The 21,872-nt window shown below is 37.6% G+C and overlaps 1 protein-coding gene across 1 annotated transcript; it reads left to right on the top strand.

The window, feature by feature from the left end:
* Positions 1-2,261: 2,261 nt before the first annotated feature.
* Positions 2,262-18,011, top strand: LOC124880303 (E3 ubiquitin-protein ligase TRIM39-like). The gene is made up of 14 exons (XM_047385349.1): positions 2,262-2,338; positions 5,254-5,493; positions 6,700-6,902; positions 7,029-7,110; positions 7,203-7,285; positions 7,380-7,467; positions 7,539-7,627; positions 9,410-9,484; positions 11,031-11,126; positions 11,214-11,317; positions 11,593-11,701; positions 11,853-11,997; positions 12,096-12,122; positions 15,873-18,011. Exons 2-14 carry the CDS (start codon positions 5,283-5,285, stop codon positions 16,406-16,408), a joined length of 1,848 nt encoding a protein of 615 aa, XP_047241305.1. The 5' UTR covers positions 2,262-2,338; positions 5,254-5,282; the 3' UTR covers positions 16,409-18,011.
* The last annotated feature ends 3,861 nt before the right edge of the window (positions 18,012-21,872 follow it).

Here is a 21,872-nt window from a genome sequence, read left to right on the forward strand (position 1 = left end):
AAATCTTTAAATATTCTTGTCTGAGATGTTAAAAGGTTTCTGAGGGCTTAAATATGTATTTCAATGAGTTCCCTCCATCCTCCACTCTGAATTTAACTACCTGTGAAGGAAAGCTAGTAAAAGTTATCTTCTTGGCTAAATGATGATTTACTGTCGTGTGTGTATATATATATATATATATATATATATATATATATATATATATATATATACATCCACTCCAGCCATATTCAGTCAAAACAACCAACCTCCTTCGTGTTTCTACTCCCTACCACATCCTTCGATATTCCTCCTCCATTCACTTCACTGTTCCTCCTTCCAGCCTCAGCACCAAACTCTGGAATTCTCTCCTTCTGGATATTCACAATACTGACACTATTTCTTCAAGCGTAAACTCAAAACCCATCTTATTCAAGAGTGCTTACTGTGATTGCCTGTTCCATGCAATTTTTAATGTAAGTTTTTATCTTGTTTTATTGTCATTGTGCTGTTTGATCTGTTGTTATTAAAGTGGCTTAGAGTGGTAGTTTGTGTTTCAGAGCTTTGCAGTAATGTTTTCCGTCTCTTTTCATTACTCTGGTTCATCTGTGAAACTAACTGAAAAAGCCATCATTCTCTTAATTTTGTCATTAAAGTTTAGTGAAAGGAAAAAGTGTGGAAGAAAATGGAAAAAAACATTCCTTCTGTGAAGTCACTCCTAAATCAGCAATTGGACTGTTCAGTGGTCCAAAGTCCTCTTGAAATAAAACCAAATTTTGCAATTCATTTAGAAAGAAAGGTCTCAGAGTCTGGAGAAAGAGTGGAGAACTCCAGAGTCCAACTGTTTGAGGTCCATTGAAAGGGTTTCACAGTCATTGATGATGTGAGGAGCAATGTCATCTGCTGGTGTTGGTCCACTTTGCTATCAAGTCCAATCTCAGTGCAGCCATCTATCAGGAACCTTTCTGAGCACCTCATGCTTCTGTCAGCTTAGAAGCTCCGTAGAGATGCAGATTTTATTCTCCAGCAGGACGTGGCACCTGCCTACAGACAAAAGTAACCCTAATAAATACAGAGAGCATTTCACAAATAATATTATGTTTATTTAGGGAATGAGCTATACAAACCAAACTGTCTCTATATGGAAAACTAATAGCTCTTCAGTTAAATCATGAGTTAACTGATTAATAACATGTTTTGGAATGATGACACACACCGGCCTGAGACATTTATCAGGAAAGTACCTAAATATAACCTTTCTGAAAACATGAAGAAGGCTAAAATATCTAAGAAATCAATAAGTCACACTCTGGAAAGGATTACAAAACCATGTCCATTACTCAAAAAAGGAGAGAAAATGGTGAACGTGCCCAGGAGGGGTCGCCCTACCAAAATTACAAGTCACTAAACAACCCAGAACAACATCTAAAGGCCTCATCTAATGTCAGATATATTGATAAGAAAGAGGTAAGAGAAAGAGGTAAAATGGCGTCCATGGGAGAGCTCCAAGGTGAAAAAAAAAAACTGCAAATAAGAAACACAAAGGTCCATCTCACATTTGCCAGAAACACCTCCAAGTGTTTAGGAAAATATTCTGTGGACTGATGAGACAAACATGGAACTTTTCGGAGCGTGTTCATCCCGTTATCATCTCCATAAAACTAACACAGAAAAACGTCATCACACCGGCAGTCACAGATGGTGGCGGTAGTGTGATGGTCTGAGGGTGCTTTTCTGCTTCAGGACCTGGACCAGCTGCCATTATTCTGCTCTCTAGCAGAAAATCTGGAAGGATAACCTCCAGCCAGTTCATGACCTTAAGCTCAAGCACACTTGGGTTGAGCAGCAGAACAATGATCTAACTGACAGTTGTTGCAAATGCTTGATGGCAGTTATTACCAACAAAAATATTTATCACATTGGGCAGGTTGGTTTGGAAACTTTTCCTCCCTAATACATAAAATCATTTGAAAACTGCATTTTGTATTTATTCAGGTTATCGTTGTGTGATATTAAAATGTATGTAATGATCTGAAACATATGTGTGAGAAAAAAAACCAAAAAAGCAAAAGCAGTCAAGGTTGGGGGAGGAGGTGCTGTTTCACAGCCTGCTTTTAATGCCAGTAGTGGAATGCATGTCGTAGAACCAAAACCTTTCCAACAAGTTATTGTGATTAAACATCCCAGTAAAGTCAACAGATACTGCTCACTACATTTGCAAGACCTCCTGCATTCAACTGTTGGCTGAAATGAAACTGAAAGCGTTCAGAGCAGTCAAAACAACCTCGTTCAGAGAGGCAAAGAGAGGAGGAATTACATTCAGATCAACCAGAGGAGCACCAACGTGAGATAGCTTCAGGTAGGTGTCTGCACTTTAATGTTGGTTTTTATTGGAAATCTGTTTCATAACGTTTCAGAGTGATTAAATATAACTTCATTAAGCAGTATTTTGTTTAACAACAGGAATGGTTTGCAGGCAATTAAAGGTAAAATTAAAATGGATAATCACAAATCATTACAAGATGATACTTTCCTTTACTCTGGGTAATAGTAAAGGCAAACAGGTTCAGCAGTGTTGTCATGTAGGCTGTATGTGCTGGTCTAACAGCTACTATCCGTGGGAAGAAAAATGTGACGATAAAACACAGGATGAAACGTGTGCTTGTCTTCATGAGGAAGAAACCTTAAAATAGGTCAAATAAGCATGTCTACAGCTTTGAGATGTCATTAAAACAGTTTCTGCTTTCTGACTTAAATCAGATGCAGAATGTAGAGACAATAAATCTCTCTGTAACTGTTCCAAAGTCCTGGGTGTGATTCTCACTTCATGTGCATTTAAACATTTCTGTGTCATAAGAACTACTTATACATTTTTCTTTCCTTTTTTCCCTTTTAAGCATTATGTACAATGAATGCTTTTTCTAAAGCATACGAGAGCTAATTGGACTTTTTTTTTTTTGCCCTTAAAAACCCATGAATACTATTTTATTCCCAGAAAATAAGTTACAACACAAGTCAGCATGGGACAGTCAGCGGTTTAAAGTGCCTCATGTTTGTCAAGTGACAGCCACAACTGTGAAAACAATTACCCAGGAGTTTATGTTATTCCATAGTGGAAGGAAAAAGATCCATGGTTTTCAAAATGTTTTACAAACAAAAATCTGAAAAGTATGGTTTGCATTTGTATTCAATCCCCATAACTCTGATACCACTAAATAAAATCCAGTGCTTGAGAGGTCACCTATTTAGGACATAGAGTCCACCCACGTGGATAAATCCAGCCATTCTATGAAGTGGGAACAATATAGGACATCATGAAAACCAAGGAACACAGCAGACAAGTCAGACATAATGTTACAGAGAAGTTAGGTTACAAAACAATATCCCAGGCTCAAAACAACTCAAACAACAGCTTAGTTATCTGAAAGTAAACAGAGTGTCCATCTAGAGAGGCCTTGAAGGAAATGCATTAATCAGACATTGTTAAAAAAAATACACCAGAAGTCTACAGTTTGTCATGTGTCACAGCTAAGGTCCTTTAGTCAGATTAGACCAAAAGGTAACCTTCTGGCCTCTGCGTAGCATCCCATGTCACCTTGAACATACCATCCTGAGAGTGAAACAAGGTGAGGGCAGCATCATGCTGCAGGGATGCTTTTCTTAAGGGAAGTTGGCCAGAGTTGAAGGGAAGATTAATGGAGATAAAAACAAGGCAATCCAGTCAATTTTGCAAAGAGGAATGGGCAACTAATGGAGCACAAATAAAAAGAAAACATCAATAAAATATGTGAGCTAATTTGTTTGAGTGAAACGCAGCTACCTCGTCTGGTCAAAGCCAGGATCTTCAATGGAAAAATTGGTTAGCTTATTTACCTACTGAAACATTTGGAGTCGGAACCCTTACCAAACATGGGGCAGTCATCTATAAATGGTTTGTCTTTTCACAAAGATGGTTTAGTTTGTTATGCAGACACACAATAGCTTTCAAAAAATATTTTAAATATTTCCTCTATTACACTTCCTTATGAAATGCTTTGCATTTGCTTTGCAGTTAATCTGGGTTATTGAACGCACGAAATCTTTCAGTTTGTATCTTGTCTGATGCTGCAAGCTAAAACCTATGAATGCTTATATGTTGATTCTGTCTTTTTACACCTTTTCTTCATTAGCAGCTGTTTGTTTTTATTCTCCAGTTTGATTTTAAACGTGTACAAAATGCAACAGGTTTCAGTCTAAGCTGATCAGTACCACTAGAGGGAGACAAATCACATTAATACGCTTCCAGGTTTTCTTCATAACTTAAGTACTCAACACAAACTTTGCTTCAAGAGCACTTATAAAACAACAGAAGCTGACCAAAATGGTCAATATGATCAAACGTACATTTATTATAGCTAAAGGTCCAAACTGACTATAAAACATATATATATACATATATATATTTTGGAAGTCGACCTCAATCTGAGTTAAAAACCATGGAAATATCTTATTCTTTTGATGAACATTTAAGTCTCAAGATTTGGGGTAAATCTGATGAGTCATCGCAGGCTGTTTTTAAAGCAGACAAAAGTCATGAAAGAAATTATGAAAAACCTGCTTCTCTAACAACCTTGGATAAGAACGCTATTTAAAAAAGTAAATAAAAATTAAAATACATTAAAAAAGAATAGGTTGTTGATGAGCGACTGTACTACAGCATGTTTAAATGAAGAGTGAACATATACAAAGACTGGCATTTATCAGAGCAAATAATGCTAGAAACAACAGCATATGTTTGAGAAAATAAACGGTTCTGGGTGGTGGAGGCTTTCTCAGATGGTCACTGGGCAAAAGGCAGGCAGCAACCTGGACAGGTCACCAGTCCATCAAAGTGCAATACAGACAAAAACAAGGAACAACCAGGCCCGCACACATTAAATCCTATGGGCAATTTAAACTAAGCAAACAGTCATGTTTTGGACCATAGGAGGAAGCTGGAATACCCAGAGAAAACCTAACATGTTCAGGGAGAACATGCGAACTCTGCTCCAAGGCAACAGTGCTACCAACCTTGCAGCCTCATTTTAAAGTACAACTTTGTACAAACAACTGTAGAACATAAAAGGAGCATTAAAATGTTCAAACTGGGGTTTATTCTCTTCCTAAAATGTGTTTAACAGGAGCTTCAGAGAGACTTGATCAACAGACCCAACGAAGAACGTAAACAATGATTCACTACAGCTGGTCCTATGTGTGACTGAAAGGAACTGATGGTACTTCCTGTGTTTCCTTCAGGCCAGAGCTCTAAAAACAACCTGTTCAACATGAGCCACCAGGTTTGCCACTGCGGTTGGTCCAAAGTGACCACCTACCAGGGCCTGAGAACTCACCAGGGGAAGATGGGATGCACACCGAAGGGAATGCACATCCCAGAGAACAAACTATATAGTTACCTTCCACTAAGCCTTAACCAACCAAGTCTAATCAAGTTAAATGACCTTTCTACGAATATCTTCAGGACTTCCATGAAGCCTGGTGAGTGCTTCACATTGCACCTGCAACACATTTATATTTTAGTTGGTGAATAATCTATCAATATATTTCTTGATTAGGTGATTACTTTAATTGCCTCAGCTACCTGTGCACAGCTTCTGTCGTCAGTTGTGGTACATTTTTGATTTCAATTTATCAAGCTGGCACACATGTCAACATTATTATTGTTTCTCACAGTAAATTAAAACAATGATTTGTGCCACTGGAAGATAAAAAATATTTTTTTTTATTTTTATCAGATCTAATTAAAAATCTAGAATATAAAACATAGTCAATCCTGGACTGAATTATTTTTTGCTTATTACAGTAAGGAATATTGATAATGTTGATTTTATTATCAGTAAATCAATGTTTGTGATTTGTGAAGCCATGTTTTATCAACTGTAATGTGATTTTGATTTATTTTGCATAAAGCAATTTGGAGTAAAGGATAGTTATAAATTATAAATAATTAGGTATAAATTATTTTTCATTATGTTTTGTCTCCTTAAGCAATCGTTTTCTGTTGTTAACATATTAGCATCCATTCATATCATTGTGTCACTTAACCTTCTGAAAGGTAAAGGAAAATCACAGGCAGCGTGAGAAGAAAATACCCATGGCTAAAGTTCTCTGCTCTGGTTTGTTCAACATGTCTATCTTGTGAAATCTGATTGACATTAAATTATCCACCCTATTATATTGGTCCCCACGTTTTACCTAAAAAAAGCAGGGGTGCACCGATAACAGTTTTCTGGCCAATCGCTGATTACCGATCTTAAAAAGCTTGACCTGCCATTTCAGATTTTGGCCGATGCCAATTTTTTTTTATACCTGACACTGTCAGGTGTTGTAAGGTCACAATACATCTTCAAAGCTCCAATCTTAATTTATTCAAAAACGTTGAACAAAAATCGGGGCCGAGTGCAATCCTAAAAAGAACCTTACCAGTCTGAAGTTGGGACACAGCTATGATACCGATGCATTGCAGTTTTGCTGCTGCTGAAAGAAAGCTTTGCTTTTCCCAGCAATTCTCTCTGTTGCCAACTAATCTTTGCAGCCCTAATGACCAAATAATTCCCTCTCTTCTTCTACAACTTTCACGATGTGAACTCTTGAGTTGCGTGTTTACTGAAAAGATTTTAGTTTATTAAAGATTTGTTTATTAAAAGAGATTATTATTTTTTGTGTCTCAATAAAACCCTTCAGAGTTAGAGAGCTGGCAGGTTTGCCACTGTGGCTGGTCCAAAGTAACCACTTACCATGGCCTACGAACTCACCAGGGGATGATGGGATGCACGCCGAAAGGGATAAGGATCCCAGAACCTGACAAGAACTCTTGGAGCAGCGAGTGGGAACAATCCCATCAAAATGACAATTGGAGAGCTCTGACAGCTCCAGTAAAGGAAGAGGTATGATCAAGAGCAGATATTAATTCCTGATTCCTGATACATAGACATGTCAATGAATTCTACCAATTATTGGCTGGTAAATATGAGAATAAAGAAGTTAAAACATCTTTTACTTCTGTCTGACAGAAAGTGTTCATGTCTCCAAACCGTGCCATCCAAATGAACTCTGGACCCACACATGCCCTAGAACAGGACATGTACCCACCAAGTATGGAGTATTGCCACAATTCTATTATGAGCAACAATTATGAGAAAATGAGCAGCTTTCATTAATACTGGCCAATTGTATTTCTCCTACAGAGGTCCAAACTAAAGAGGATTATCAAGATATGGTTGAAAACCCGATGACCTCTAAAACTCTTGAGTTTACATTTAGCTGTCAGGTAAAACAGATTTTGGGCTCAAGTTTTTAGATTTATGTGGATGAAACTGTGTTCTTAATAAATCCTGAAATCTCAACTTCTTTTTCCTCTGCAGACAGATACATCATCACCTTTAAACATCTTTACCACTCAGAGGAGCTTTTCGCCCTCGCGGATCCCACCAACCGAGTCCGTCACATCAAGTAGGTTTCATAAACACTATGTAAAATGTAATAGGAGCAACTTTTTGTGGACTGATACATGTCCTGTGCAGTTTTTCAGACTCCACCACACTCCCAACTACATTCTGGATCCTCGAAAAAAGCTTGTCGAGTGCTAGACTTCTCTTCTGTTGCAATCAATGTACGGTAACTTTCTTATACAGTTAAGAGTATTGTTTATGATCACATTGATTCTGTATATGGTCCCCTTCTGCTGAACTAAATTTACCAAAACAATCTCCAGAAAATGGAAATGTATTTTCGTTAGATGGTTATGCAAATCTAAAAACTGCTGCTTTGGCATGAGACCTTTTACCATGAAGTAAACCTAAGCCTGTGGAGGTTAAGGCCCGTATTTAGGTCATGGTAGGATATCCAAAAAGGAATCTTCTACACAGATGTGTTGTTGTAACCACATAACACCACTAGATGGTGGTGTTTTGCTCAAAATACATTGTAGCTTCCCAATACTGTTATGCACATGACCCAAAATAGATTGATAATGTTAAACCTAATTGTAAATAAAACTTTCACACTGTGAATTATAATGTTAAAGTCAAAGTTGATAATCAATAAAATAACTGTTGACTGTTCTTCTGGGCTAAATATCTCCAGCTCAGTCAGATTGGATGTAGAACATCTTTGAACATCAGTTTTTGTGTCTTGCTACAGAATCTCCTGCAGATTAATGTCTGTACTTTGACTGGGCCTTCCCAACACGAGAATATTGTAAATCTGGCTCTATGCCCCAGTCTTAGGTCCTCCAGGTTTTCCTCCACACCTGCCTGGTATTTAGTTTCATTCATCTTCCTATCAACACTGTCCAGCTTCCCTATATATGTTGCAGAAAAAAAACAATATCCTTAAAAACCGCATCTTTAAAGCATGATTTTGCCAACACCATGTTTTGTAGTGTGCTCTGGATTATGTGCATTTTTTACTTTATGGCCACACATAGTGTTTAGCATGTAAGCCAAAACGTTCAACTTTAGTCTCATCTGACCACGTCTGCTGTGATCCCTACATGGCTTGTAGCAAACTGCAAACAGAACTTCTTATGGTTTACGTTTAACAGAGGTTTTCTTCTTGGCACTCTGTTCTTTACAGACCAGAACTGTGGGGTGCTGAACGAAGAGCTGTTCTTCACCTGAGCTGTGAATCTCTCCAGCTCCTCCAAAGTTAGAATTGGTCCCTTGGCTGCTTTTCTGATTAATGCTCTTCTTGACTGGCGTTTTTGTAGTAGTGGCATGCCCTTTTTCTATGTTTAGAAGATAGATTGAACATTGCTTTTTGGCATATTCATAAGTTTTTGTTGTAGAACCTAATCCTGCTTTGAATTTATTCACTATTTTTCCCTGACCCGCCTGTGTTCCTTGGTCTTAATGATCTTGTTTGTTCACAAATGTTCTCTGACAGACCTTGGAGGCCTTACAGAACAGCTGGATTTGTGCTGTGAATAAATTAGAAGCATATCGATTTTATTTGCTAATTTGGTGACTTATGAACAGTTGGTTTTGCTAGATTGCAGTTAGGGTGTCAGAGGGAAGTGGGTGAATATAAATGCACACCACTTCTTTCAAGGCAATCATCAGGCGGACTTGATGTTTTTAAAACGCAATGCACAACTTGAGTGAAGTGTAAAATAGCATTATAGATTCTCTATTCTGCCACCAGTCTTCAGTGTCATATTTAATAATCTAAAATCACCTTAGTTTTACTAAGTAGAAAGTTAAAGCTACACCTCTCGATTCACCTTTCCCCAGCAGGTCACTTCTGAAATTAACTGACCTTTTGACTTCTCGTTTATGCTTTTGTTAATGTCTGACAATATGATCGTCCTCTTATCAATCAATATAAGATTGAATCAGAGATTCTAATGTTGGTTGATTGTTTTATGCTGAATTGACCGCCTGTATTCATACAGGCCTCCGAAGACGCAGACAAGGATGCAGTGATTGATGAAAAGGAGAAAGAAAGAGAAGCTAAGAGACTGCTGCAGGTATAACATTTTTATTGGTGTCATTTCAATATTTACTTGGTTTATGATCTGTGAACTGCAAACATGCTCATAAGATTGGATGTTAATTCTGATATTTTATCTTTTAAAACTCCACTTATTGTCTTTGCCTGTGTGTGTTGGTTGAATTTAGGTTTTTGATGACACTGTTGTATCTCCTTTCAGTACAAACTCACTGAACCCGTTTACAGACTATGGGGCAGATGCATAACCCTGTTTGCAGGTGCTAAATGTTTGCAATCTGAGTTTACGCGTACTTTGAATTCTGAAACTTAATGCAAAGGTAGACCGGCCAAACAAACAGCCTCTTTCTCCTCTGACAGTTTGCCACCATTTAAATGTTAATCACATCTATTTAATCACAGCCAGAGCAAATTACTGCACATTCTTGAAAACTCAAATTGTTTACCATATGCGTATTATGCTGGGGAAATAAGAACTGCCTCAAGTTGGTGGTTCTTGTCCAAGAACAAAAAAAAAGAAATGTGTTGTGCTGTCGCAATTACGAAAAAAGGAACAGGGAGGAATTGATCATGATGATTTAGCAAATAATTTTCTGTTGAAATACATTTCCCTGAACTGTGATCAAAATGCTGTTGTTGCTTTTGTCAAATACAAAAAAAACAACCATACAAAGAATGCAAAGTTCCAACAGATGCCTTCAAAGCTGAGCTTAATAGACAGATTCCAAGAAAATGAACTTTGTGAAGAAGATCCATCTTGCTGGTTGATGGGGTTGGGTGTTCTCTGTCACCTTTGACATAAAAAAAAATATATCTTTACAAGATTGCTACAAAAGTATTATGTACATACTTTTTTTTTTTTTTTTTTTGGTCAACTGCCATCAGTAACTTCAAGTCTGCACTGTACATACCAAATATTCTTTTATTTTCTGAAATGTTAACCCCCATATATGCCAATTTTAAAATAAAAAAGTTAATGTCAGTGTTTCTTTCCACCCCATAAGTACAAATTGGAGGACTCAAAGAACCTAAAAAAACATCTTCACCTAGTGAAAAAGCATTAATGTGAAATTTCATCATTTGGTGATGAAAAGAACATTAATAAAATAAGAAGTGACATGGCAATGGTTGTTTTAAAAAGCACAACAAAGCCAGAAGGTACACTGATTTTGTTAAATAGAGAAAACAGAACATTTAAATTCCCCCCAAAAATCAACATGGCCAAATGTTTAGCCATTTGCATCGATACAAGCAAAGGTAATTAAAATAATAAAAAAGTAAAACTTAATTTTGATCACTTATGCATCTGTTGTTCTGGTGGCTGAAGAGAGAACAACTGTGACCTAATAAAGAAAATAGGAACAGATTGTTGCCAACTTCAATGAGCTGACTTAAAGGGTAGGATTGCTCCTATGTGTTTAGTGCAAACTGCCTTATAAATCCTGTGCAGAAAGCAGGCAAACAGCAAGAGCAAAACAATTACACACAATGGAGGAGAAGGCACTGCTTTGTTAACCTTTATTTTGTTAGTCACTCATGAAATTCTACTTCTACCTTCTATCAAGGCAAGGCAAGACATGATGAAGGTCCAGTTACAGCAGAAAATTCACATTCGAGAGCAAAAGATGGCTGAAGTCAGATCAGCTGAAAAAAGCTGCAAGGTAAGCTGCAGAGACTGTTGCAGTGTTGGATTTCAGTTTGGATTTATCTGTTACACAGAGACCCTGTGTTTCCATCCTTGTTTTTAGGGCAGTTTGGATGCTGAGTGGCTGCAGATCAACAGTGTGTTCTCAGAGGTGATCAGATCAGTGGAGGACGCTCGGCTGAAAGCCCTCGAGCCTCTGGAGAAGAGGTCAGCCCTGTTTGAAAATATTGTTAGAGCTGCTTTACACTGTTTCCCATAATGACATGTAAGTGGGCGTGTCTAACAACACCATGCTGGAGCATTATTTCCTGAAGGCATCGCATCATCCTACGCCACTGAATCGCATGGCAGATACACAATAATGTGATGGGGATTTGATGAAACACTTTGCATACATGAGTTGACAACAGACCCATATTATAAAGTTAATGGAGCACACTATGTTTCACTCAAACTAACCATCGTATGTTTTTTGTTCTTAGGAGACAAAAAGTAAAAAGAGAAGCACAAAATCTCCTGCAAATGCTGCAAGGAGAAATTGATAGACTCAGAAACTCCATTGATGAACTGGAAAGAAACCCAGACTTGCAGGTGGGGAGTTCCTCCACCTTTAGGTCCTGTTTATCACAGCATACAAAAACAGCTGTGTTTTTAGTTTTAAATTCTTATCTTTTTTTGCATTTTTCCCTACTGGTTTCAATCTTGATATCGTCCAATGTACACCTCCCTCTGAAACACACAGGCCTCTCCACCTTCAGGCCTGGATGACTCTAAAGGGATGAACAATCTACATATTGACACCTCCTTTTCATTTGGCACCCTGAGAGTTACAACATCTACCATGATGAAAGAGATCCAGGGTCATCTGGAAAACCTGTCCTCCCTCGGTAAACCTTTGTTTTTCTCTAAAAGTGTTTTTTTTTTTTTAAGATCTGCAAATTCACTGCCATTTCTTTTCCATTTGCATTCACTTCTGTTTCCACAGAGCTCAAGAGGACAGCAACATTTGTAGGTATGTATGCCAAAACATTTACAATTAAGTTAGAATGTACAGCGCTGCAATAAAGTATGTTTACAGATTTTATTTTTACTATTTGGTCTCAGTTAAATGTTTCAGAATCAGTTTTATTGACCAAAATTCTGTGTCCAGCAAGGAATTTGAATTCGGTTTCAGGCACTCAGAATGTATAGACATTATGAACAGTATGTGCATACATGTGTATGCACAGCTATTTGTCAGCCAGTCATTTTCTATACCGCTTCTTCCATAGTGGGTCGCAGGGAAGCTGGTGCCTATCTCCAGCAGTCTATGGGCGGGAGGTGGGGTACACTATGGACAGGTTGCCAGTCCATCACAGGGCAACACCGACACACACAGGACAAACAACCATACACACACTCATTCACACCTAAGGGCAATTTAGAAAAACCAATTAACCTAACAGGCATGTCTTTGGACTGTGGGAGGAAGCCAGAGTACCCGGTGAGAACCCACGCATCCACGGGGAGAACATGCAAACTCCATGCAGAAGGACCCCTGGCCAGGAGAACCCAGAACCTTCTTGCTGCAAGGCCACAGTGGTAGCTGTTTTATTTTATATAAAAAAATAAAAGGCAGGTTGTAGTAGTGCAAATCTGAGTGCAAACCTGGAATTAAAATTGATTGTTTGATAGTTTCCTCCATTTCATTTACAGAACATGCCTACAACTTTGCAGATGTTTATTATTTTTTTATTGTAAAGCAAATGACAAATAACAAAATAATAATATTTATCCCTCCTAAAGTCAGTACTTTGTAGAGCCACTTTTTACACCGATTACAGCTGAATGTTGCTCCAGTTAAGTCTTTATGAGCTTGCCATACCTTGCCACTGGGATTTTTGCCCATTCCTTAGGACAAAACTGATCCAGCTCCTTTATGTAGGATGGTTTTCACTTGTGAACAGCGATCTTCAAGTTTAACCACAGATTCTCAATTGGATTTAAATATTTCCCTTAAATCACACAAGTGCTGCTTTAGCAGTATGCATCAGGGCATTGTCCTGCTGGAAGGTGAACCTCCATCCAGTCTCAAATCACAGGCAGACTAAAAAACATCCCCACAGCATGATCCTGTCACCATCATGATGGTTTTCTTGGGGTGATGGGGTTTGTTGGGTTAGCACCAGGCGTAGCATTTTCCTTGGTGGTCAAAAAGGTAAATTTTAGTCTCATTTGACCAGAGCACCTTCCTCCATACATTTGGGGAGTCACCCATATGCCGTTTGGCAAACTCAGAACACGCCGTTTTACTTTTAACGTCAAGTAGTGGCTTTTTTCTGGCCACTCTTCCATAATGCCCAGCTCTATAGTGTACGGCTTATTGTGGTCCTAAGAAAAGATACTCCAGTGTAGCTGTGGAACTCTGCAACTCCTTCAGGGTTACCTTTGGTTTTTGTGCTGCCCCCAGGGATCACCAAAGTTTTGGATATTTTTTATAACCTTGCCCATTTTTGTCCCTGACTTGTTTGGAGAGCTCCTTGGTCCTCATGGTGTGATGCCTCTTGCTTAGTGGTGTTGCAGCCTCTGGGGCCTTTCAGAAAAGGTGACTTTATATTGACAGATCATGTGACACTTAGATTGCACAGAGGTGGACTTCATTTCACTGTATTGGTTTTTAACAACACCAACTCGTGACACTTGTAGAACCAAGAAATCTCTTAAACATAACCTGTAGGACAGCATGAAGTAGACTAAACAAGTAATTTTTAAGGCTTTGGAACTCCAGTAAACCTCAATGAGAGCAACTGGAGAAAATAGGGAACTGAGGTGAACCTTCCCAAGAGAGAAATTAACACAAGAGCACATTAACGACTTATCCAGGAGGTAACAAACTAACCAATAACGACATCTAAACCACAGAAGGCCTTACTTGCCTCAGTTCAGGTTAGTTTTCATGATTCAACAATAAAAATAGACTCAGCAAAAATGCCATCGGTGGGAATTCTAAGGGGAAATTCACAGCTGTCCAAAAAGAACACTAAGAGCCATCTAACATGTCCATAAAACCATCCTAATGATACCTAAGACTTATGAGAGATATTCTGATAAGACATCAGTAGAGCTTTTTGGAAAGAGTCCATCCCATTACATCTGGCGTAAATGTAACACCTTTTAGAAAGTTAACATCACATCGACTGTCAAACTCAACTCTGGCAGAGTGATGGTTTGGGGATGTTCTGCTGCTTTGGGACTTGAAGGACTTGTTGTCATTGATAGAACCTTGAATTCTGCTCTACAGCACCAAATCCTGATGAAGAATGTCTAGCTCTTAGTTTGTGGCCTTAAGCTCATTTGGGTTATGCATCAGGACAATGATCAAAAGCACACCAGGAAGACCACCTCTCAATCACAAACAAACAACAAATCATAAAATCAAGAATGGCCAAATCTAAGTCTGGGCCTAAATCTACTTGTGATACTGTAGCATGACCTAAACTGGCCAGTCATGGTTGAACACCCTCTAAAGTGGCTGAATTAAAATAATTTTGTGAAACAACAGTGGCATGTAATTTAACAACGATCTAAACAACTCGTTGCAAGTTCCTTCACATGCTCGATGGCAATGATTGCCACATAGTTTAAGGGGTCAATTACTTGTTCCCATAGAGCCATATTTGTTTGGATAGCTGTTTAACTGATAACGTTTTTTTAGCTGAAAACTTTGTTTGGTTATGGAGATGCAGTTTATATGAATGGCTCTTCAAATTGCTGGCATGCTTTTGACACAGTCGGTCATGGAGCTTTTAGATTTATCACAAACTGTAAAGTTTGGCTCAACATAGTATGTTGTATTCTAGTGTTGAATGTGTTTCTTTGTTGGTACAAAGATCTGCACATTGGCATATCCTGTTTTAGAAAGCTATTCTTGACCAACTTCTTTCTGACATTCTATGTTTTTTGTTTTTTTTAAGTGCAGGAGCTTGACATATTCGCTCACAAAAGTGTTTCCTGTTTAAGGTGTTGGGAAAAAACTGTTCAAATATTGGCTCTATATTACCAGAATCAGCTCCAAAATCAGCTAATGTAACAACTCGTTTCATTTAGTGGGTTTAATCAAATATTGGTAGTAAAACACTGGTCGCAACTGTTTTGATTCATTCATTGAATTGCGCTGTTGAACTTGGTTTGGTTTTGCTTATAGTTTAGTGACATTTGATGTTTTGTGTGTGTTGTATTTTAGTATTGTCTTGAGCTGCTGTCATATTAGCCAGGACTCCCTTGTAAATGAGATTCTACTGTTTAAATGTGTTGTTCCTGTTTAAATAATGCACCAAAGAAATGTAAGTTACAAAAAAAACCTTATGAAATCTGTAAGGGGGCAAATACTTTTTCAAGGCACTACATTTTACTGTATCAATATGCCATTAGGACCTTTGTATTGTATCCATATTCTATATAAACATAGGTACATTAAGTGCACTGATAAATATTTAACTACATCGTATTTAGTCGAAGCACCTTGAGTCCCTAAGACCCAAACAAAACCAAGTCAAAGGGTCCCCAACGTAATAGTTATTGCCAACCTCAGCACTCTTAGTGTTTTCTATAATGATTTCTCTTAATCTAGATGATTTTTTTGGGTGGTGTAGTATGAATCTTGTAACTTTTTGATAACAATTTAACTGAAGCTAATACCAACCCTCTGTGCCTACTTCCATTCCTGATCCTTATCAGGATTTCTGTGCCTTTAATTCTTCTACTGTTCTCTGTTTGACCACAGTGGATGTAAAGTTGGACCCAGCCACGGCCCATCAGTGCCTCGTACTGTCCAATGACGGGAAGAAAGTGAGAGATGGAGGAGAGAAGCTGAAAGGTCCCGACGCTCCAGAGAGGTTCGACATGTTTGGCAGTGTCCTCGGTATCAACAGCTTGAACCGTGGGAGGTCATACTGGGAAGTAGAAGTCAAAAACAAAACCGGCTGGGATCTAGGTGTAGCACGGCGCAATGCAAACCGCAAGGGGATACTTGAGCTGAACCCGAACAACGGTTACTGGGTTGCTGTGCATTTTGAAAACAGAAAGTACGCAGCCATGACGGTACCTCCCACAAACCTTCCTCTGAAGGAGAAACCTGAGAAAGTTGGAGTCTTACTCGACTATGAGGAAGGTGTTGTGTCATTTTATGACGTGACAAACAAGTCACATATTTTCTCGTTTACTGAGTGTTTGTTTAATGATGACATTTTCCCATATTTCAGTCCGCATCTAAAAACGAATGATAAAAATGCTGATCCTCTGATTATATCTGCTGTATAAAAGTAGACGTAATTATGAAAAGTGCATTATACTGATGTACTGAGGGCACAATGTAATGATATGCACCTCTGGTAAATAAGTGTGAAAAGCTTTAAAAGTATCATTTGTTGCAGTCGGATATTCTCACCATACAAAAATCCATCCTCTAATTTGGGGAAAAAAATACCATGCAATGACGTTCTCATTTATAAAATAACTGGTTTCATGCCTAGTGGCAATAATTCCTAGGAAATACATAAAACCAAAGCATTTTTGATGTATATTTTACTTTTTTAAGTTGATGTGAGTGTGAGAGGATTTTTAAATTTGTGTCCATGACATCCTGTTTTACTGGAATGTAAAAATTACGTTACACAGAGGCACCATTGGCTCAGCCACTCTTAAAAATGGGAAAGATTCGAGAACAGGGCATTCATGTAATATAGATGTGCGTTGACCTTCATAAGTCAGAAAATGGCTACAAGAAAATAACTACTCACCTAAACTTACCAATATCTACAGTCAGTCCAAAATGTAACAATTTAAAACCCCAACTGTAGCAAACAAGGTTCAGTGAGGAGTAGATATGCGCTGGTTACTAGTAACCAGGTAGCACTCCCCCTCACATCAATCCTATGATTTAAAGTTATTGTAGACGAGAAAGTGCCAGATTGACCAGAGTTTTCTCTGGTTGCATGAAGCACATAGTAAGGCACAGATTCCCCTCCCCCACATGTTGTTGTAAACTACAGGCTAGCCAGCTAATACTAAACAGGTCTCTACCTCACAAGATGCAGAAAAGACAAATGTTTCCACATGGAAATGTTTCCCATCACCCAAAACAGATAGTCATGACTGGTTAACTTAGCAGGTAACTCAACTAATTAGCCAGTTAATTTCACATTTTATATGCTACAACTTTATTATGAGGAGAACAGCAAAAGTTATTTTGGGTAGAGAAGGCCCAACTCACCGCTGACTTTAACAGACATTTTTATCTATACTGGCACTATACTATTCTTGAAAACACTAAAACAGTAGTAACTGTTGTTTCAAAACAATAAGGTTGGGGTGAGTTTAGGCTTTAGCTTCTATTTTTTATAATCAACGCAATATTTTTGCAAAGTTTAGCTGAAAATAGCAAAGCAAACAACTTCCTTATAAGTTTCACCATATGACACTTCACTGACCTACTTTCATCCCAAAAAGTGGTGAGGGTTTTTTCAAGAAAAGTTATTTTCAACTTCTTGTTTTGTGCCTTAATGTGTGAATGATGCTGATAATCCTTGACTTGAAAAAGTTCTCATACATGTTGAACCTTTTTGAATTCGGTCACTTACAGCCACAAACTTTAGGCTAGTTTATTGGGATTTTATGGTATAGACATAAAAATATATATTTATTGACTTGCATATTTGAAAACCTTCTTTTGTTGAGTTATTTTAGTTTTTCTTTGCTATCATGGCAATTCATTTTAATTGTAAATGTATTCATATTTGTGTATCTTTGAAAAGAACATCATGAATAGACTTGATTTGCTTACTTGACCAATACAAAGCAGTGCATAATTGTGAAATGAAAAGAAAATTGAAATGTTTCTTACAAATAAAAAAGTGGGGCATGATTTTTTTAACCTTTACTCTGATATACATAAACATTCAGTGCCACCAGTTGCCTTCACGAAACACCTTTCTCATGCCTCTCCTTTCTTACTAGTGTAAATCCAGTTGTTCTTCAAAGGCCCCAGAAGGATGGTTGGAGAACATTAGTTAACAAGCGGCATCATGAAGACCAAAGAAGACAGTAGACAGGTCAGGGAGAAGGTTCTGCATAAATTTAAAGCAGGGTCCGTTTATACATCAAAATCCCAAGCTTTGAACAAATATCACAGCATCATCCAATCATTGTTCACCTTCCTAACACTAATCATGGAGCCAGATCAAAAATAAAGTGGTTTAGATTAAAGCATATTCCTGTGTTAGAATGGCCCAGTTTAAGTCCACACCTAGATCCAATTGATGTTCTGAAGCAAGACTTGAAGATTACGGTTTACATCCAAACAGTAAATCAACAACACTCATATAGCTCTTTTTCAGTCATAGCGGCAACTGAAAGAGTTTTTACACGAGAGCCACTTTCAGCCACATTAATCTTTCCATTTCACCAATGTTGACTATTTGTGTTGGCCTAATCAAACCCCAACAAACACCACTGACAGAATATGGAACAGTTCAAGGGATGAGTACTTATGAAAGGAACTTTATGGCTTTTTCCATTATAAAATAAATCTATTAAAATAATGACATTCAGATCGATTAAAACATACTACTAATGTCCTCATGTGCCTGGATGTTCCTAAAGGCTGATGATTTTGCGAGAAAAATAAAAAAACAGCAGAAGTGTTTGATGGCCACACAGCTCACACAACCAACATGGTAAGGTGCTGGTAATCAGTGTTTAACATGCACCTAAACACAGGAAGATAAACCTCCTCATTTGAGAAAGAGTGAGTGTGCAAGGGTGTGCAAACAGACTGCAGAAAAACACACTACTTCCCCTATATAGTGGCTTTTATTTCGAGGAGAAAGAAAACTTACATGTTCTGAGAAATGTATAAAGTCCGCATTTTATCATTAAATGGATAGCAATAATTTTGTTTGTGGTTAATAGCTTCCAGATACTATGTGGTCTGGCTGCTAACCCCCAGCTCCCAGTGAGGGTTGTCTCTGGGCAACATCTCAAAGGCAAGAACACCTGAGGATCTCTGCTGCAGCTGTAGAGACTAAACATGAGGACAGACATGGGGTCCACTACCACAGGTTCATGATTTTCTAATTAAGGCCCTACACCGATTGCTGATCTGACTGATTTTTAAAACATTGATTCAAAAACCTTTGGTTCTGATTTTTGCCCAAAGATTGAAAAGTCAAAGCTATATACTTAAAAAAAAAAAAAAGTTTAGTAGAAACAACATTGTACTTCAATGGTAGGTATGTCCAGATACCAATAATCAGCCTGATCACCACATTTAGATTTAGATTATTCTATTTATTTCACTTCACATTCATGTGATACTTTGTGTTTGTTAATCATCTAAAAAAATAAAGAGTTTTGGGTTGCAATGTGACAAACATTTTTAAAACTTTTCAAGGTTTTATTGACATTGTAAGGCATTACTATACAAAAAGAGTGTAAGGTAAAATAATTTAACCGTGTGGGATCTGCAGAACAAGGAATTTGACCACTTTTCCTTAGTCTTTCGATTTTCTTAGAACTGATTTCTTTTTTTTTCGCATTACTTTTAAATAGATTTTGTTGTTTCTTTCCCTACCAAGTTCAGTAAAAACTAATAAACTAAACTAGAAACCTCACCTGCATTCCCTGTAAACACTGTTGTTGTATATACAGAATACATTTTTGGATTGTCATGGTTGGTGTTTTGTTGGACCCAAATGCAGGGAGACCAAAAACAGAGAAGCTAAGAGAAAAGCTTCAACAAAGAAAATAAAGACTTACAATTTACGACATGGAGAGTTATGGAAGAATGAAGCACCCAACTAATAAAAACAAGGAGCTTAAACACTGAGGCAAGGGTGCAGAATGAGTTTGGAAACAGGTGAGCTTAATCAAAGGTAATGTAGAACAGCTGTGGAAGAATAAGAGCAGAGAGACCAAAAGGGAGCTGAACTAGACAAAAGGGAAACATGTCTAACACTAGAGAAATCGGAACATAAGCAGTAAATAAGAAGCTGAAGAAACTAATAAGACATGACAGTAATGGAAACTTGCAAAAATGCAGTGCATGCTTAACTTTACTTATAAAATATAAATTGTTTAGGACGCTTTAAAAAGATTTCTCTTGTTACCAATCAATATTTCGTAAACCATAACAGCCGTCGAAGGAACTCATGTTTTCTCACACAACTGAGCATCGCCACACTGTTGCCTAACACCAGTTACACACACATTGTAGTTTAATGCAAGTGAACCCATCTACAGACATTGCACTTAAAGGAAGTGCTTTCAACGGCTTGCCTGTGTCACTATACTAATAACTGTCACACACATAAAAGGTGATCAAATAGTTTAGAGTGATCTGATTTGCTGTTGGTCTTAGTTGGGCGGACTGATGGTTATGCCAAAGCAGAAGTAATGATTTTCCACTTTCAGGTTACACAGATCCTCTTTGTTCATAGAGACTGGCTGATCAGAGAAGGTGAGCAACATCTCTTCACACTAAACAAATAAGATTTTTATCAAAAAGTAGAATGTGTGTTTTTACTTATTTTATTTTAAATGCATCTTTATTAACATAAAAGAGGTTTTACAATGTATGCAAAATAGAAACTGTTGTTTGTGACACCAGTCATATTCATGCTCAATCCCAAAACATTGCAACAAATTCAATAAGATTCTGAAAAAGGTTAAATGATATTTATTCTAAATTACATCCTCTAATGAAACAAGTAGATTGTATTACATTTTTGCTTAGCTTCAATGAAAAATATTGTGTAAGCAGAGACCTTTAAACCTTTAAATTGGACAAGCTACCAGCACGGAACCCCAAAACCTAAAATCTGCAGCGTTCACATTTATTTCAAATGCATCAGCAACTACTGGCTAGAGTCCCTGAAACACTAGTTAAACATATAAATGAGGTCTTATAGTTTGGAAAACAATTATTTGATCCCTTGCCAATTTTGTTCATTTTCTCCCTTCCTAGGAAAATCATAATGTCTTGTTTTAGTGTTTGTTAATTTAACATTAAGAGATGGAATATTCACCCAGAAAATCCAAAAAAGATTTAAAAAGATTAAAAAATGTGATTTACATGTCATTTGTGAAACATGTAATACAATCAGAATTATGGTTTGCACATATTGCTCTAGTGCCAGTGTTGTGTCGTTCTTGAATGATTCGTTCAAATGAACAAATTGTTTGAGTGAACAAAATGAATTGAATCACTTCATTAACTGATTTATACCCCTTTCAGTTCAGTTGGGGCTAGTGCTGGCCACACAGAGTGTGTGCAGTAGATTCGCAAACCTACTTCACACAGTGTCTTGAGAATTTTGGCTCAGTGACAGCGTGAACGACTCCCGTACTGCACGAATGAACTGCATGACCTGAACAATTCGGTGAATAAATCTTTTGAACAAAACGTTTTAACGAACTAATATGTGCTCATGACTGCTCTTCCTTCTGATGAAGATGCTTAGAGGGCATGTATAAATACCTGGATATGTGATTTTTCAAATTCCTCAATGGTTTGCAAAGTTGGGGCCATGACCCCACACAAGTTTGGGGTCTTAAGATCCTCTTGAGAAAACAAACAAAATAAAAAGTGAGAATGGCGTAAGTATTTTAGTCCTGACAATAATTGGTGCTAATGCAAGAAGTAAAACAAAAAATAATAATTAGATAGATTAAACAATTTATTGCTTGTTGATGCCATTTCTTCATTGTCTTTATGTAACTGGCTTAT

This window comes from Girardinichthys multiradiatus, chromosome 14 (genome assembly GCF_021462225.1).
Source record: "Girardinichthys multiradiatus isolate DD_20200921_A chromosome 14, DD_fGirMul_XY1, whole genome shotgun sequence".
NCBI lineage: Eukaryota > Metazoa > Chordata > Actinopteri > Cyprinodontiformes > Goodeidae > Girardinichthys > Girardinichthys multiradiatus.